Here is a 19,236-nt window from a genome sequence, read left to right as displayed (position 1 = left end):
TATATCAGGAAAATGAACTCTATCAAAGTTGCTGTTGCTTATATGCCGTTGTGATGAAAGGCAGGCTGTCATTTAAACAAATTTTAAGTTGGATAATGGTAAATTATCATTTAATGAATTTTCATTACTGAACAACTTTTAAGGAATGCATACTTTTCAGAGAATGCATTAGTGTGTAAATACAAATAAATAAGAAAACATAAGTTGGAAACTACTTACAGATTCCCCACCAATCCGACTTTCAGACAACTGGCATGATACAACTGACAAGTTCTTTCCATTTATGTCAGTCACATACAAAAATCTGTCTGTAACTAGAACATCTCTGCACTGCTGTGCCAACTTGTGAACAAACAGGGGTACTACATCCAAACTCATCCCATGAATCTTTAAAAGAAGAAAAGAGACAAGATTCTGATTACTTATAATGAGCTTAGAAAAAATCCTATTCACTAATCTGTGAACACACAGATAAATATGCACAATATAGCATGAAAGCATAAGATAATCAGATGTAGGACATGCATCTGTAATTAGAGATAAGTTAATACATGCATATATTAATTGGTCTGATGGCTTCAGGGTTCAGAATATTTATATGGCAATGAACAATTAAACAAGATACAGAATATAAATTGTGGATAACTTTTTGAGTTAAGTGTAAATTANCGTTGTGATGAAAGGCAGGCTGTCATTTAAACAAATTTTAAGTTGGATAATGGTAAATTATCATTTAATGAATTTTCATTACTGAACAACTTTTAAGGAATGCATACTTTTCAGAGAATGCATTAGTGTGTAAATACAAATAAATAAGAAAACATAAGTTGGAAACTACTTACAGATTCCCCACCAATCCGACTTTCAGACAACTGGCATGATACAACTGACAAGTTCTTTCCATTTATGTCAGTCACATACAAAAATCTGTCTGTAACTAGAACATCTCTGCACTGCTGTGCCAACTTGTGAACAAACAGGGGTACTACATCCAAACTCATCCCATGAATCTTTAAAAGAAGAAAAGAGACAAGATTCTGATTACTTATAATGAGCTTAGAAAAAATCCTATTCACTAATCTGTGAACACACAGATAAATATGCACAATATAGCATGAAAGCATAAGATAATCAGATGTAGGACATGCATCTGTAATTAGAGATAAGTTAATACATGCATATATTAATTGGTCTGATGGCTTCAGGGTTCAGAACATTTATATGGCAATGAACAATTAAACAAGATACAGAATATAAATTTGGATAACTTTTTGAGTTAAGTGTAAATTATTTAATATGCATTCATGTATTGGTATACAGCCAGTCACCTTTCAGCAAGGCTGCAAAAACATAAAATAATAACTACACATAATGATTCAGAAAACAAACTTCCTGACATATGGTATACAGTAGCAATGATGTTGAGCATGGGACCTAGTCAGGAATTCTGCCTGCTCTCATAACCAACAGAATCTCAAGCAAAATGAACCAGCTTTTGTATCTTCTATTAAACTTCCTTTTTCTTTGTTCCTCACCTTACTGAAATATGGTTTTAAAGATTGTGACAGTGGTCTCATATCATTATGGGAGAAATGTCTCTTAATATCCATTGTCTGAATAAAAAATATTGTAGCGTGTTTTGTGACTGAAGACGCCATAGAGATTGTTAATTGGTTTATTTAACAACCTACAAGTATCGGCTACAATGATTTATAACACAGTTGCGGGGTTTCGCACTTTATAACCCTATTTGCAATAATCTGTTCACTCTATCTTCATTAGGCTACACGTACTAATTACGATAAGGGAGCTATATAAGTGTCACTGTATCACACACTCCCAATTATTACTCGGTTATCACGAACTATCACTAATTCTCACACACGCGTCCGGTTCTTCTTTCCATGACTGCTGTTAGATTCCAACTCAACTCGTAGGCTGCTGGCTCGAGAACTCACTTCGGCGGCTGATACACTTTTTAACTAACTTCAACTGCACTCGGCAACGGCCACATTTCAACTCAACTCCGTAGGCAGTGTGGTTCACTTATACAGTCGCAGTGCTTGCCTGTTATGCAATCGGTACTGCTGTTGGCTGTTACCCGTGTCACAGCTGCGTTGGGTCTTACGTCACCGCGGAGGGGGGGGGACAGAGCGCTGACTCATCCACCACGTCACTGTGGCCAGAGTTGCCACGTCACTGCTGGGTAGAGAGGGGTTGTCCTCCATTGCACAACATGTCACAATATGTATGATATACATCAAAGACTGGCCCTGCCTCCATCTTTAAGAAGAAGGAACTGGTATCTAATCTGTGGGATCTATCAGAAAAAGTTATTTCAAATCATTAGAAAGTAAAATAGATCTAGAAGTAGGTTCTGTATCAAGAAGGGCATGTTGTTGCTAAAGCCATTAAGTTCTGCAGCTCTTCTAAGTAAAAAAACCAATGTAACGTGTTTCGTTACTGAATACGCCGTAGAGACCGTTAATTGGTTTATTCAACAATCTACAAGTAACTGCTACAATTAATTATTACACAGTTGCGGGGTTTCACACTTTATAACCCTAATCGCATTAATCTGTTAACACTGTTGCGGTCAACGTGTAGACTACTGAAGACAGAGCGAGCTGATTTGCGCATAGGGTTATAAATAGGGTTATAAGCCTAGCATTAATTGATAACTGAGTTAACATTCATAACCATTACACAGGTACAACTGGACAAGTCAGGTGAAAACAAACAAACATTACATGTCAACAACTCTTAAAAATGTACAAAACATTATATAAGACAATGTACAATACAATCCCTTTTTGACCAACATCCCCTTGCTTACCAACCATGGATGAAAACTCCGAGCAATTCAATATAAATATCAGCTTTGTTTAATGGACTAACAGAGTACACACCCTTCCTTTTACATGAACATGGAGAAAAGAGCCATCCTTCAAAACGTCACTACACACCTTCCACTCAGACAATGGAAACAACAATTTTTCCATAATGTTGTAGGATTTGAGATTCTCACAGTGGTGGTTATGAGGAGTTTTGTCTTCCAGGATACAATGCCATGTAGTCTGTTGACTCTCAATAGGCTACAATGAATTATATCCCAGTAGAGAGAACCCTCCATTCTCATAATGTTATTAATATATATGGATATTTTCTTCTGTGGGGTTTAATAATACCAACACAGAATCATCAATTATGTTTATAAGAAGTAAATAAACAACAGTTTTCAAATCTGGCATACTGCAAATACCAGGGTGGCACATTCCAACTGATAAGTGTGAGAGCTACAGGAACTAGAAGTTTCACTTTGCCCTATAATTGTGTTAACTCATGACATCACAGCTGTTTGACATCAATTTTCTGATCTTAAATAATATTTACCAAAATTCATGAATAAGAAATCATGCTACTACATACTTGATTAGTAACACAGAAAAGATTACTATGAAATGACTATTTGACACATTTTCTTTACACGCACGCATGCACACACATACACAAAAGATACCTAATGTCCATAACCTATGTGGTGTATGTGTAATTAAATTCCATTAAGTGTGTACTTATTCTAATTTTAACACTGTAACAAGATACCTTCAACAAACAAACTATATCCTGCCTCTTCAGACGAAAGTAATTAGGATGTAATTATGTAGACTTTCCTCAATATACCACCCCTAGGAAGAAATGGTTAACTGTCATGACCAAATTACTTTTAGGAAGAATATTAATTTACCAACATATCTTTCTTAAAAATAGTGGTAACCACCTGCATAAAGTATGAAAAAAATTGACAACACATAATACAGAAATATATCATACAGAAAAAAGAAATGATGAGAACAGAACAGAATATAAACGTCCCAAACTTATCAGATCTTTTTGGAAAACTGTGATACTACTAGGTCTGCAACCTACAATAACCACTGGTAATGCAAGACAAATTGTATGTAAATGTAGTCCACTGTCCCATAAAGCCATATTCCTATTCTGAGCTGATGACTAAATGAAACTACCACTCTTAATGTAATGAATATTCAGATATCTAAAATAAGATATAGTTTTTGTCACAATAATATTTACCGAAAGGATATTAGTAGGAGCATGATACCCAGAAAGCAGATGCCGACCTCTTGCATACTGAGGGCACAGAAATGTGTCACCAACTTCTGAACTTAATCTCTCAGGCTGTGGTCCAGTGGTAACATGGTGTACAGGAGGCATATCAGAGCCTTCTGCAGCAGTAGATTCAGAGGCCGAGTATGAAGAACATCCTGTATCATCAATACTGCTTCCACTGCTTTCTAGTGGCCAAAGGAACCAAAACACTGTTTAAGTTATTCTTGTCCTTAGGTTTTCATGGATGGGGTTTCATATATAATGTCAGCCTTCAGGAATAAGCACTGTAGAATGCTAAAGGCTTTCCAATGTACTGACAAACACTGCAGTGCTAAAATAACAACTGTAATGTAAGCTGAAATGGAAACATTTCCACATTCTATGCAACTTTTGCACTAATACTAGGTACACTGTTTAAGTAAACTGTGTAATCTTAAAGATTCAGGGTAAATATTCTGAGAAAGAGCACGCAACTAATGTATTCTTAATATCAGATGTCAAAGCAATGTCTTAAGAAATTCATGTAACATTATAGTACCAGGTCAATTAACTAATGCTGTTAACTGACTATTTATCATTAAACATTAACTTCTACAGAATAATGGTGTCCCATTAAGTGGGACAGATTAATTACTTAATTATCAGATTAAATGGAACAACTGTTTGTTCATAAAGACAGACTACATAGTCATGAAAGACAGTATCAGGCACATTATTAAGTATTAATAGAGGTTACAAATATGGGAAAACATGTTTTTGTGTACTATTTGGCTCCACAAATTATTAAAATTTTAATAAGAGGGAAAGGAACCTGAACATGTCTGTTACAGAAATATTTCTCAGTATGGAAAAAAAATGTGAAAATAAGAAGGGTCATCAAACTAGAAGTAACTTAGTGAAGGGTGAGAACGGTGATCTGCTTGCAGATTCCCAAAATATTTTGAATAGGTGAAAAAATTACTTCTTTCAGTTATTGAATGTACATAGGGTCAGTGATGTTAGGCAGATAGAAATCCATACAGCTGAGCCATTGGTACCCGATTCTAGCCCTTTTGAGGTTGAAATTGCTACTGCAAAATTGAAATGGTATAAATCGGCAGGAAGTTATCAAATTCCGGCAGAACTTATTCAAGCAGGAGGTGATATATTATGTTCTAAGATCCATAAGCTAATTAATTCTATTTTGAATAAGGAAAAATTACCTGTTCAGTGGAAGAAGTCTATTACTGTACCAGTTCACAAGAAGGGTGATAAAACTGTACTAATTTTCATGGGATATCACTGCTATCAACTTCATACAAAATTTTATCCAATATTCTTCTCTCAAGGTTGAGTCCATACATACACGAAACTATTGTGGATCATCAGTGTGAGTTTCAAAATAACAGATCAACTACTGATCAGATCTTTTGCATTTGTCAGATACTGGAGAAAAAAAAAATGGGAGTACAATGAGACAGTACATCAGCTATTCATAGACTTCAAGAAAGCCTATGATTCAGTTAGGAGGGAAGTATTGTACAATATTCTGACACAATCTGGGGTACCCACAAAACTATGTAGATAGGTTGATTAAAATGTGTTTAAACAAAACATATGGTAAAGTCCATATAGGTAAACATTTGCCTGATAATTTCACTATCCAGAATGGTCAAAAACAAGGAGATCCTTCATCACCACTCATTTCAACTTTGCTTTAGAATATGCCATTAGGAAGGTCCAGGAAAACCAGGTGGAATTGAAATTAAATGGGACACATCAGCTGTTGGTCTATACTGATGATGTGAATCTACTGGGTGATAATATGGATATCACAAAGAGAAAAAACACACACTTTAATTGATGCAAGTAAGGAGGTTGGTCTAGAAGTAAATACAGAGAAAACAAAGCAGATGTTCTGTCTCATCACCATAATGCAGGGCAAAATCATGGCATAAAGATAGGAAACAGATAGTTACTATAGGATTCTGACGATGGTGTATAACACACTGATATGTTGGGTTTTTGGACTCTATCCATCGTCCTGGTTTTTAAGATAACAAATAAAAACACGACGTTTTGGAAACTGGATCTGTTTCCATCCTCAGGTGAAGGAAAACACCTATTCAGTTGGGTCCCTTAGAAGGAGCTAGCCTCAATCACTGGACAAACCGATGTCACAAAACATGAAGATTATAAAAACCTGAGACCAGGCTAAGTCCATGAGAGCTAATAAGAAAAATATTCATAACAAATTGTAGCAAACACCATATAGTTGGGAAGTCTTCTTATGCCAATGATAGTGTAACCTATCCCTAAGAAGTGCCTGGCTGGCACGTAAGGCAATTTTGGAGGTCCGTCGACTATTGAAGGGCGTCTTTACAGAGAAGGCTTTGGGGATGATACCCTGAGATTTGCATCTCCTGAGGAAAGTTATATGATTGAGGGTTTTCGCTAACTGAATTTTCAGGCGTTCTAATTTTCTAAAAGAAGGGTAAATACCGGGTCCATACCGGTTATACAAGTAGTTACTATAGGATTCTGACGATGGTGTATAACACACTGATATGTTGGGTTTTTGGACTTTATCCATCGTCCTGGTTTTTAAGATAACAAATAAAAANATATGGTGTTTGCTACAATTTGTTATGAATATTTTTCTTATTAGCTCTCATGGACTTAGCCTGGTCTCAGGTTTTTATAATCTTCATGTTTTGTGACATCGGTTTGTCCAGTGATTGAGGCTAGCTCTTTCTAAGGGACCCAACTGAATAGGTGTTTTCCTTCACCTGAGGACGGAAACAGATCCAGTTTCCGAAACGTCGTGTTTTTATTTGTTATCTTAAAAACCAGGACGATGGATAGAGTCCAAAAACCCAACATATCAATAGGAAACAGATGTTTGAAAATGTGGTACAGTTCAGATATTCGGGAACTGTGATAACAAATCAAAACTTCATTCAGGAGGAAATCAAGAGGAGACTGAACTCAGGTTGTGCTTGCTACCATTCAGTCCAGAACTTTCTGTCTTCTCGTCTGCTGTGCAAAAACATAAAAATTATAATATACAAAACTTCAGTTTTGCCTGTGGTTCTGTATGGGTGTGAAACTTGGTCTCTGACATAAGAGAGGAATGTAGACTGAGGGTTTTTCAGAACAGGTTGTTGAGAATATTTGGGCTGAAAAGAGATGAAGTGACAGGAGCTTGGAAAAAACTGCATAATGAGGAGCTTCATAACTTGTACTCTACTCCAAGTATAATTAGGATGATCAAGTCAAGGAGGATGCGATGGGCAGGGAATGTAGCATGAATTGAGATGAAGAGGAATGCATATAGGATATTTGTGGGGTAGCCAGGAGGAAGAAGACCACTAGGAAGACCAAATGTATGTGGGTGGATAGTATTAAAATGGATCTTAAGAGAGATAGGATGGGGTGGTATGGATTGGATTGATCTTGCTCAGAACAGGGACCAGTGGAGAGCTCTTGTGAACATGGTAACGAACCTTTGGGTTTCATAAAATGCTGGGAAGTTCTTGAGTAGCTGCACAATTGGCGGGTTCTCAAGAAGGCGAAGCTCCATGACTGAGTGATAAGCGACAAATAATTTTTTGATTAGGTGGGCAGCCATTGGTTACACAAGGACTGTATTCCAGGGAGTTTTTTTTATTGCTAGTGGTGTGGGACTAAGTCCCTTGCACTGCGGCCACATCTGGCCTATTGTACCAGTCCCAGGTGATAGGTGAGGGTGATGTGGAGCAATTGGTGGAATGAAGATTGGCAGGGGAAACCGAAGTACTTGGAGAAAACCTGCCCCAGTGCCACTTTGTCCACCACAAATCCCACTTGACCAGACCCAGGATTGAACCCCTGCCACTGCGGTGGCAAGCGACTAACCACTTGAGCTATGGTGCGGCCAATTCCAGGGAGTTAGTTAAAGAAGAAAAAGGTTCATATAACAATTCCATAACACTGGAAATATGTAATAATAGCTTAATTTATATAACTGTTGTAAGATTTGAGGTTTTCACAGTGGCGCCATGTAGAAATTGTGTTAACCAACGTTTTGGAGGAATGTATCACCTCCATCTTCAGGGTAGAATACAAGAAGAAATCCACGAGCAAACCAGCTTGAGCAGGTGCAACAGACTGAGTCCAGTCGAGTAAACACAGCTGTACAAGTATAAGAGGAGGGAAGTGAGTGGGGCTACACAGGGAAATGGTAGAGAGGGGGAGGGGAAAGAGTCTGGTTAAGTGGCCAGCAGGTAGCAGGCCAGAGCAGGTATACAGTATGTGTCAGGTGGAGAGAAGGGAAGGTTAAATGGAGGGCATTAACCCTGCAGCTTGGAGGCTGTGATGGACCTGAGTAGCCTTGTGGATCTGGCATCATATCTCGGAGTTTTCTTGAGGGAACAGATGAGAGGCTTCCATGACTTGCTGAGACAAACCCCCCCTCTCTGTTCACATTGTCATGATGGAGTTCAATCTCGCCTCCCTAATGATGCGATCCATATAACAGGTCTTGGTGGCGAGGATGGAAGTATTCTGAAGCTGAATGCAGTGTCCCAAATCGATGCCGTGTTCAGCCACAGCTAACTTCTCCAGATGTTCGAGACAGATGTGCTGCTGATGATCCTTCAACCTCGTGTCCACAGAACAGCCTGTCTGCCCAATATAGACCTTGTCGCACTCGCATGGGATACTGTATACACCCGGTGTATACCTGTTGCCTGAACAAATTACATGCATAAATCTAGATTTTAAAAAATATCTACCTCTTCGAAAATGGACATTTACTGCCATTGCTGAAGCTCCTTTTGACCTTGTCTCTGCCAGCCTCTGTCGCAAACTTATCAACTTCTCAAATGAAAGCTGCTTCAAACCCTGCAATCTGGATCTTGTTGTAGGTAAGTATGAACCACTTCTGTTCCCAAATTCCAAACCTTAAAAGAACAGTATGCCATATTGTATTAATCTGCACAAATGACAAATAAGTCAACGTAAGTAAAGGTATCCCTGTAGCAGGCTGTGGAGGCCCATAGGGTTGTGAGATGTTGAGGGTCCCACATTACCTAGACAATCAGCTCATAGATGGTGGCAAGGTTGTCAGCCCTACATGCCGGCCGCCCTTTACCCCCAAGAACATTCCAAGAACATTCCTGGTACTCATTTCTGTTAGAGGCTGAGTAGACCCCAGGGCCATAGTGCGGCTGGAAGGATTATTAGGTAAATTGAAAAATCCAATGACCTCATCAGGACTTGAACCTGCAACATTCTGGCTTGTAGCATAGTGCCTCTCACCAATGACAATTGTCACAATTAAATGGAACAGTTCTTTACTCAATTCATATTCCCATATACATTATATCTATATTTAAAAACCTGCTAAACTCACCCAGATTGGCATGACTGCTGGAGCTGGGTTCACTGTTTGATGTGACAACTTTAACTGCAGAACCTGAACTATCAATTGGCCAGCCATAACCTGTTTCTCGCTGTTCCAACAGTAGTTTCCACTGTGACCTGCTGTCACTTGTGATCTAAATGGCAGAAAGAAGGAACAGACTTGTGGGAATGGGCTTTCAAAAAGAATCAGTTATCCTTAAAAGTTCTCTATGACACTGCATTCAGTTGATGTGTGATGCTTCGTTTCACATGGCTGACTTGTGTTTTTGGTGCTTTAAGTATATTTATTCCCTTATACTGAACTGCTGGGAGCTGTCATCCATGGTTGGTAAGCTATAGCAAGGGGTTACTGATCAAAAAGGGATTCTATTATTCATCATTTTGTACATTTTGAGTTATTGACATGTACTGTTAGGATATTTTAACTGATCAGTCCAATTGTGCCTGTGTAACTATTATGGATGTTAAACAAATTATCAGTTTAGATTTTGAAGAACACATGTACCTTCAAAACACCCTAGTATCATGAAATCCTGCTGGAATAGGTGCCATAGCAGGACCCTATTCAGATTACCTCAGCCTTGACTCATCATCACAGTCTATTTAAATAAAATTCACTGCCCTCTGTCTTGTGCCTTTGTCTTGAAATTTGTCTCCTTTCACACGGTGATTTCCCAGAAAAAGAAAATCCATACAAATATTGGAACCTTACGCCCTACCAGCCCATCTTAATATTTTATTAGAAACTTATAGAGGATTCTTCTCCTCAGTAAAGCAGGAATTTCTGTCCATTTTTTTTTTAATTCTTCATATGTGATGCTTGCTTACATCATAACTATTATTCGGCTTTCCCACATTCGTAAGAATCACAAACATGTACTTGTGAAGAATTCACTGCACAATTCACTAACTGATTATTAAGAGTGTTTTCAAACAGGCCACATCCTCTCGAATTAATCATTCATTAATCATGCTATCTTGCAATGCTATACAGTCTAAGCCACTAAGTGACAATAAATTAAAAATAAAATATATAGTAAAACTAGCTGAAGTATCCTTTTTTGCCAAGGTTTCTGTTACAGTAAACTTGATACAAATATGTACTTCTTATTCACTATGTTACACATCATTAATAAACTACTACTTACAGCTTGTAACTATATTACATTCAGCCTATACATCAAATAAAAACCAAACTCCGTGGTGTTAGTCCACAAGTAAACTATACCGACCAAGCAACCGCCACTTGTCAGCAAAGTTAGTGGCAACTTTAGCAGACAGAGGGTCTTGCGTGGTCAGCGCAACGAATCCCCATGGCTGTTAATTTCAGTTTTCTAAACCAGAGCCACCATTTCCTTGAAATAACTCCTCAATTATCCTCATGAGGCTGAGTGGATTCCATTCTTCTCAGAAAATGTGGTGGCGCCGAGAATCGAACCCGGGACCTCTGGATCTGTAGCCAGGAACTCTGACCACTAGACCACGCAGGCAGTCAGCCTATACATGCAAAAGAAAAAAAAATAAAAACAGTGGACTATTGTTACTTCACTAAATTCACGTTCCAAAAAATTAAACGACACCCAGCACATGAAATTGGTTTATTTACAGGATTTTCACTGCATGGTGATAAACAGCTCATTTTTTTAAGACGAAAGGGGGGGGGGTTGCTGGTACTTTCACGCTGAGTTTTAACCTTAACATCAAAGCATACAATGCTCCAGCAGATGTGTGACTTTTTAACTTCTGATATGTTTGCTGGTATGTGTACTGGCTCAAAAACAACCATGCTGGCAAGCCTGTAACTACTAAATAGATCATTTCATGTATTAAACCACATATGGTCATCAGTAACAAAACAGTGGCGAACATAGATCACTTCATGCATTATATTCCTTATGTTGCCTCGTAGCAACTACCAAGTAGAGAGGATAAAAAGGAGAAACCTGAAGAGACAGAAATGTTATATTATAAAAGATGAACCTTAAGTCAACATGAACACTAACTCACCAAGAGGAAAACAGAATCAAGGCTGTCGTCCTGGCAGATATGCAACATTGCTATAGTAGCTTGGATAAAAGTAATACCAACTTGAAGTCCTGTGGTTAAACTAATAAAAATAATATCCCCACAGTCTGTTCCCATGATGGCCATATGATGACACTCCAACAGGCTCTGCCACCATACTATTGATGTGGGGTAGGAACGTTGCAGATTTGTGATACCAGAATTTGAAGGATTAGCATGTAATAATGGAGAAGGAAATGATGTTAAATCAGTAGATGACCATCGATGATCTAACACAGCATTCGGATCAACCAGGGAGAGTGCTGGAATGATGAAAATTGAGCCATCATAACCTGAAAATTTAAAAAGATGAAATGTGATGTCTCGATTGTAACTAAAAAAAGGTGTAATATATAAAATAACACTTTTTTAAAAGAACGGTGTATTCGAAAGCTAGAAACAGGAGAGTATTACCGAATTTTGCGCCCACAGTAATCCATAAATCAAGAATGTATTGTAATAACATACATAACATGACCTTAATTGCATTCGTTTTCCTGTACGTACATTACCACATTACCACTTTTACATAAATAAAAACGCATGAAGTTAACAGTATGCAGACTTATACAACAAATGATGAAACTTACTGTGAAATACTCAACTGGTGTTACATTAGTTTTGTATAAATTCCTTTATGGGATATCGGGTCCTTGTGAAGGTTCATATTCACTAGGCCGTCTTCTGGGCATTGCAGCATGTCAACATTTTAAAATCACTATGTTTCTAAGCCTTGAGCTCTAAGGATGGGAGCAATAAGTTCCTTCAGTATCCAGTTATACTTAAAATTTCAACAAAATGCTATAACCAAAAAACTCTACAATGACAAATTCCTCTAATTCATACCTCCAGGCCTTTCAGAACTGTTTGATTAATTTAACTGATGAATAAAGGGCCTTTCTTTTCTGATTTCATTTAATCCAACACAATAAGAGCAAAACATAAAAAAAATGGTTTTGCAATAACAGGATTATTAATATGAAAATACAATCAGTATCTGCAGGGAAAAAATGTTACACCATATCACAAATGATGTCAAACATAAGGCAGAGTGGAAGTATAGCTCCATTCACTGACCATCTCAGCGATATATGAAGGTATGTGGCCAGCTTCATGTTCTGAGCACTTTATTTGAGACCGAAAAGTCTCCCCAGTACCCATTAAAGGGAACACTGGGTGGATCCTGGTGCAAGCCTGGACATGGTAGCAAAGAGAAATATTCCTACTCCTGCCAGGATAAACCCCGGTTCTTCAGGTAACAGCCACCACTATACTGACTGAGCTATCCAAGCTCATAAAATTTTACCCTGTGGCCAGAATTAAATTTATAAGGAATGTAAAATAACTTCAGATGTATAAACAGAAATGCTGCAGTTACAATGGTAATCACCATGAAGGCTGATGTAGCAGGAAGACTCTACACTTGTATCTGGCAGGTGTTAAATTTGAATCTCAATAAGGGCACTGGCTATCTTTACTACGGTTTTTACTGTTTTCCTCAGTCCCTCCAAGCAAATGCCAAGATACTACATTGTTTGCGCTACAAACCCTTTCCTTCTGAATCACTTCCAATTCATCAGGCATTCTACCATTCAACACTATATAGTGTAGCTACTAGCTGCATTGTACAACAGTCCCAGTCCCTTCAAAAACTGATGATCCTGCTACAAACAACAGGTACAATATAGCAGTTGTGTACAGCTTATTTTAATTTAAAAAAATATAAAAATAGTTCACAAGATCAAAACTGGAAATGTAAAAACAACATAACCTTCACCTCACCAGCAACTAGAAGCCAAGAACCTGAAGGATCAAAACACAATGCTGTTATTCTCTTGTTGCTGTCCATAAACCATGGTATCTGTCTCATCACAGGAAGCTCATCTGCCTCCCCTGATAAATAGTAGAAGGCTATATTACCAGAACTGGAATGAAAAACACAAATAACATTATAATGAAACAGTGATGATCATGTTTTGGGGTATGGGACCACACAGAATTGAGCTGCACGGCCAATGTTTTGGAGATTCTATGGGGTAGTCACTTCGCCTTAAATATGGAGAAAGTAATGATCTTGAAAACATCTGAAATACAAACCGCTTCTACATGGTGCAATCACCAAACACAGGAGCAACCTCAACACTAAACTATAATGGAATGATTGTTATTGGTCCACGTTTTATCAACACCAAATCAAAAGATGGCACACAGACCTGTGGTTTCTTAAGTGTTCATTTAGTCAACATCTTCAGCATCAGGAAAATCAGCCCCATTTTCTTGTCATGAGAGTGGTGGGAACGGATGAACAGTGTTAGAAGTAGGGACAAGATAAAGTGTAAATGCAGTATTGCACACTGCTATGGTAGCTTATGGGGCCTGTCAGGAACCTTAAGAGGCAGTTACTGGGGCTTTGGTGCAATAAGCTTTGCAAGCCACCCATGACTATCAAACAGACATGAAAGAAATATACATGTGGTAAAGAGCAGCAAACAGTGAAACATTAACAATTCACCTCACTTTACAACATGAAGAATATGGAACACATCAGCAAACCTGGGGTTATAAGAAAGTGGAAAAAGATGCTCACATGCACACACACATCAATGAGTGATGAGAAGTACAACTAAAGATTACTGTCTTCTGGAATGTTACACCATATTGCCTGGGAGAAAGTTACCAGAATTCTAGAGGAAACTTACACCTCCACAAAAGAATAAGCTGCATGGAAAACTCAGGCCATTAAAAGGGGTAAGTAAAGGTATCCCTGTAACAGACCATGGAGGTCCATAGGGTTGTGAGATGTTGAGGTTCCCATATTTTCTAGACAATCAGCTCAGAGATGGCGGTAAGGTTGTCAGCCTTATGCGCCGGCCGCCCTTTACACCCCAAAAACATTCCAAGAATATGCATGGTACTCATTTCTGTTAGAGGCTGAGTTGACACCAGGGCCATAGTGAGTCTGGAAGGATTAGGTAAATTGAAAACATCCAATGACCTCATCAAAATTCAATCCCACAACCTTCCGGCTTGTAGCACAGTGCCTCAACCAACTACGTTACCGTGTGCCAATGGGTGGAATAAAATACTAGGAAGAACAGAAATGAGGAAAAAGAATGTCTTCCAGAGGAGAAGGAGGTGAATAAAAATGTTTCCAAGGAGGAAGGCAAGAGGAAGATGAATAGTACATGATTCCGGGCACCCTGGATACCCTGAAGATGAAGACAGCAGGTTACTCTGAAATGCTGATGCTTACACCAGACTACATGCCGTCACATACAAGAAGACAATAATCTTTACATTCACCAGTGTGAGAGCCTCAAATTTCTGAAGCAAAACTAGGTGCATATATTTCACATGCTATAATATGCTGCTGTTATGGTGTAAGACAAATAATGGGTCACTGTATTTTAAAAGGTTCACCTCTTACACACTGACATGACCACTATAGCTGAATGGGTCACACATGTGATAAAAGAGTTACAAACAAGTGTAAAACCAGAGCAATAAAATAACTATGTGGGATCGGAGGTTCTCACAGTAGTTACGAAGAGTTCTACGCACTGGAATATAACATTGCGTAGTCCACAACCAACATATTGGAGGAACATGTCACCTCCATCTTCAATGTCAAAAGACTAAGCCAAGAAAGAAACCACCATAAGCAGGTGGCAAGACACATTACTGTTATTAACCTTTGCTTACACATATATTACACAGCTTACAAAGGTACTCAGAGATAAAAATGACACTGCACCCCTCAGTATAGCAGAAATTAATACAGTTTCTTTCAACTCTTCCTATGTAATGATGGTTTTGGTTAGCTTCATTCTCTGGTTTCTTCCAAAATGATTTAAATAGCAAGAATGCAGAGGATACAATGTATGACTTATCACTTGCTGCTGTCAGCATTGTATGTGCTAGCACTGTCTTTCATGATGAACCCACATATTTTCTCATACTCAGTACATAATAAGCAGGCTGGCATATGACATCATGCCTGACTTGTGCTCTGGAGATACATGGTTCAAATACTGGCTTAAGAACCAGTTATCCTAAGGCTCTCTGCAGTTACATTTAGTTTCTTCAAGCAAATGTCAGGACAGCACCACCAAATAGGCCAATGCCACCACCCCCTTCCAAAATCTCATCAACACTCTACTAGTGGGCAGTCACATAATGGTAATGACATTAACTTGTATTTGGGAAACATGTGGTTAGAATATTGGGCAGGTCACAAACTGTTCTGGCCCAGCCTTTCGTTTATCCAGGCACACAGCAAGAGTAGTTTTTTCAAACAGTGTATATCACATCCTTCCACATTCTCACCTACTCACAATTCATGAACACATTCCATCCCATCAGAAACTGTAACTTCTATAGTTTAGTGTCATTAAATAACCCAGGAATCAAGAAAGCCTACTGTTCCACAATCATCTGCCTACTCCAGCCAATATCAGATAATTTCAGCAGTTGAAACAGAACAATTAAATGATGTAAGAATGAAACAACTCCAAACTAAAGATTTGTCAGGAATTGCTGATTTTGAAAGCAAAGGTTTTATGCATTTATGACATGCAAATGCTGAGGGTATATGTATATTTAAGGATGATTGCATGTACACCAGCAATTATTATCCTGTTTATATAACCAATTAGAAGGAACCAACAGCTGTCAGTAAACACAGAAACTTAAAACCAAAGACTCTCTGACAAGGGCTGTTGAAGTTAACTGTGTAGTTAATTTGTAAATGTAACATATGGATGAATCTTTATCTAATAATTATACCACACACCTTTCATTATAACATTTTTACCACACAGGAATCTCATGTTCTTGAGATTCCAAACTGATGGTTAAATTATGGACTGATATTTCTGGACCTGCTCGTGGACATTCATCATTACATCAAACATTTTATTTTCCTTCATATTGTTCCTCATGGTTCACTATTCACCAACATTAGCTATGTGCATTCAATTTTGCCAGCAACTATAAATCCTTCACAAGAGAAGATCATTAACCAGTGCATCCTCCATAGGAACAAATGTCATTAAAAATATTTCCTCACTGATGGAAATAGGAAAATAGAGGAAAATATTCAGCTCCAATTGCACTGCCTGGATCCAAAGTTAGTCAAAATGACTGTAGGATGTGGAACATGTCATATAAATACAAAACATATGTACAGTCCCAATGGAGTTCTCACACAAGAGAAACCAAGAATACACAGTGACTACACACAAGGCTATTTAAAGATACATAAGTTATTTTCTAGACAACAGGTATTCATCAACAGAGTATTATGAACCCACCACTGGCCCCTGTCTTCAGTCAGTTAAATCTGATTTACAATAACAGATCCTATTTCCCACAAGATCTGCTTCCATATTTTTGCTCCCTTGACATCAAAAGCAACCTATTACACAGTGTCCCTACTAAAATTTTGGATGTATCTTGTGCAACATGACCCACCTATTTTGACCATCCTGCTTTATTAGACAAAGAGAAAATTAAGAATTTTCTCCTTTCTCCATTTACTTAACTCCTGCAGGCTAACTTTCATGAAAACATTCTAACTCATATCTACTTCTGACCAAATCAAGTATCAGATACAAAATTTAACTAATTATTATGAAGCGATTCTAATTTAATACCATGGTCACACTGAAAATAAAATATAGAGGAAAGTAACTTAACACACACAAAACCAAAACCTTGCTTAACGAGCACCTCTCATAACGAGTAATTCGCATAACGAACAAAACAAATTGTAAAAAAATGACTCACATAACGAGTGACAAGAGGGGAAGTCCTGGATTGTGCACTTGCTACATCAGTCTGTGTTTAGCACTCGTTCCGCTAGCATCTTAGTGTCGCTTGTGAACACACATTTTTCCAAACTTGTGTTCAGACATATTATTTGAGACTTTTTTTTGTGCAAAGTTTAATAACCCTTGCAAAAATGTCCCTGAAGAAAAAGCCGCAAAAAGACAGCCATAAGAGAATAAAAATAACCTTAGAAATGAAACGTAAAATCATTGAAAAGCGAGAACGAGGTGTGAGTGTGGCTGATCTAGCACGCACATACAATCAGTCTACATCAACGATTTGCACGATTTGGAGGTCCATTGTGTTTCACAGCAAGAAGTTATGGAGGAGACTTTGTCAGAGGAGGAGGAGATAACAACAAAGCAACAATCTTCTGGCGCGATAAGAGAAATGCTGAAAGCATGGGAAACTGTTGCATTGGACATTGAGAAGCATCACCCTAATAAGGCAGTGGCTGTGCACGCTACAAATTTATTTAATGATAATGCTGTGTTGCATTTTCACCCAATTTTGAAGCGTTGGCAAAAACAAATGTCTCTAGACACCTTTCTAGTAAAAAAGAATTTGATATGTATCATAAATAATAAACTAATTATTTAGATTTTTTTTTTTGTTTTCTGCAAACCGAATTCGCATTCCAGGTTGGTTCATTCTGCATAGAAGAAAAGATGAAGATGATTCACACTCCTTAACAATGTATATATAATTTTCTTTGAATAAACGTTATACATAAAATTTTTTGAGTATTTCTTTCGGCATGGAATGCATTATCGTATTTTACATTAGTTTATATGGGAAAAATTTTCTCTTAACGAGTGTTTCGCATTACGAGTAAGATTCTGGAACGAATTATGCTCGTTAAGTGAGGTTCCACAACTCTTTCACACAGGCTACACCAGCACCTCCCACATCTCATTTAAGGAGTTTCCCAAATACATTTTAAGCATCATGCCACACATCAGTATCCAGTTCAACTTACCCCATGACTAGTGCAAGTAACTGTCTGTTTCCAACTTCGCTGTGAGCTGAAAGTTTAATGTCCCTGGCTGAAATAAGGCATGTCAGCTGGAATAAATGTTGATCCAATGATGCACCTGCTTCTGTTCCTGACATGGTGAATTTTAAGCCAGTAACAGCTAGGGTTAATCTAGCTACTGGCTAACTCCTGTTCTCATTCCATCACAACAGCAACTATGAAGCAAAATTTTATATGACAGCACTGTAATAAAAATATTTTTCCCCGTTTCAGGCAGTGACACAGTTTTTACTTCAGTTAGAACCTATTTACAATATAACATCTTGTTCCATGTGTAAGTACTACGTATCAGAATAATGTGGAAACCCACTGTAATACCTTGATGATCTGATACGTATTACATTTCTTATGAAACTATAGCACCAATAAGCAAAACGCATATTGTGACATCCACAATTAACGAATATTACCGTCCCTTACAAATCCTACTGGGGTGATGGTTTTAGATTTCAAAGAACACTCTCCTTCACAAGTTACCTAATCAAAGAAAGTACGAACACTTACACGGTAATCAAAATTAGAGTGGCACTTCTTCGCCCATTTCACTCAAGCAGTGTGTCTTAGAGGTCTTAGAGAATGGATTTAAACTTGTTCGAATTCGTCTACTAATAAACCGCAGGTCACATAGATCACATAAATGTCTTGGGTTCTATTACAAAGATTACAAAGACCTACACCTACAGAGAAACGACATCTCAAGCACTCCAAATTTACTAGTGCAGACAAAAATATCCCAAAATAACTATCGTCCGCATATGTGAGACCGTGTGAGATACGACTGATATATTTTT

The 19,236-nt window shown here is 37.9% G+C and overlaps 1 protein-coding gene across 5 annotated transcripts in view; it reads right to left on the bottom strand.

Annotated features, from left to right (window-relative positions):
* The window catches only part of LOC111875606, a 78,128-nt gene extending 58,943 nt beyond the window's left edge, over positions 1-19,185 (bottom strand). For 2 of the 5 annotated variants that reach the window (XM_033755872.1, XM_033755876.1), the window contains exons 1-8: positions 18,950-19,185; positions 18,389-18,600; positions 13,363-13,505; positions 11,524-11,873; positions 9,506-9,650; positions 8,886-9,053; positions 4,096-4,340; positions 843-1,010 (exon numbers count right to left, since the gene is read on the bottom strand). In XM_033755872.1, coding sequence (XP_033611763.1) covers positions 843-1,010; positions 4,096-4,340; positions 8,886-9,053; positions 9,506-9,650; positions 11,524-11,873; positions 13,363-13,505; positions 18,389-18,522 — 1,353 coding nt within the window. In that variant the 5' untranslated portion in view covers positions 18,523-18,600; positions 18,950-19,185. Of the gene's footprint in view, positions 1-219; positions 383-842; positions 1,011-4,095; positions 4,341-8,885; positions 9,054-9,505; positions 9,651-11,523; positions 11,874-13,362; positions 13,506-18,388; positions 18,629-18,949 lie in introns of those variants that run through there. The other 3 variants (XM_033755873.1, XM_033755875.1, XM_033755877.1) reach the window with 3 other exon arrangements.
* Positions 19,186-19,236: the final 51 nt, after the last annotated feature.

Source organism: Cryptotermes secundus, unplaced genomic scaffold, assembly GCF_002891405.2.
Source record: "Cryptotermes secundus unplaced genomic scaffold, Csec_1.0 scaffold50, whole genome shotgun sequence".
Lineage (NCBI taxonomy): Eukaryota > Metazoa > Arthropoda > Insecta > Blattodea > Kalotermitidae > Cryptotermes > Cryptotermes secundus.
The sequence above is the reverse complement of the archived record's forward strand: the minus strand, read 5'-3'. Positions and strand labels throughout refer to the sequence as shown.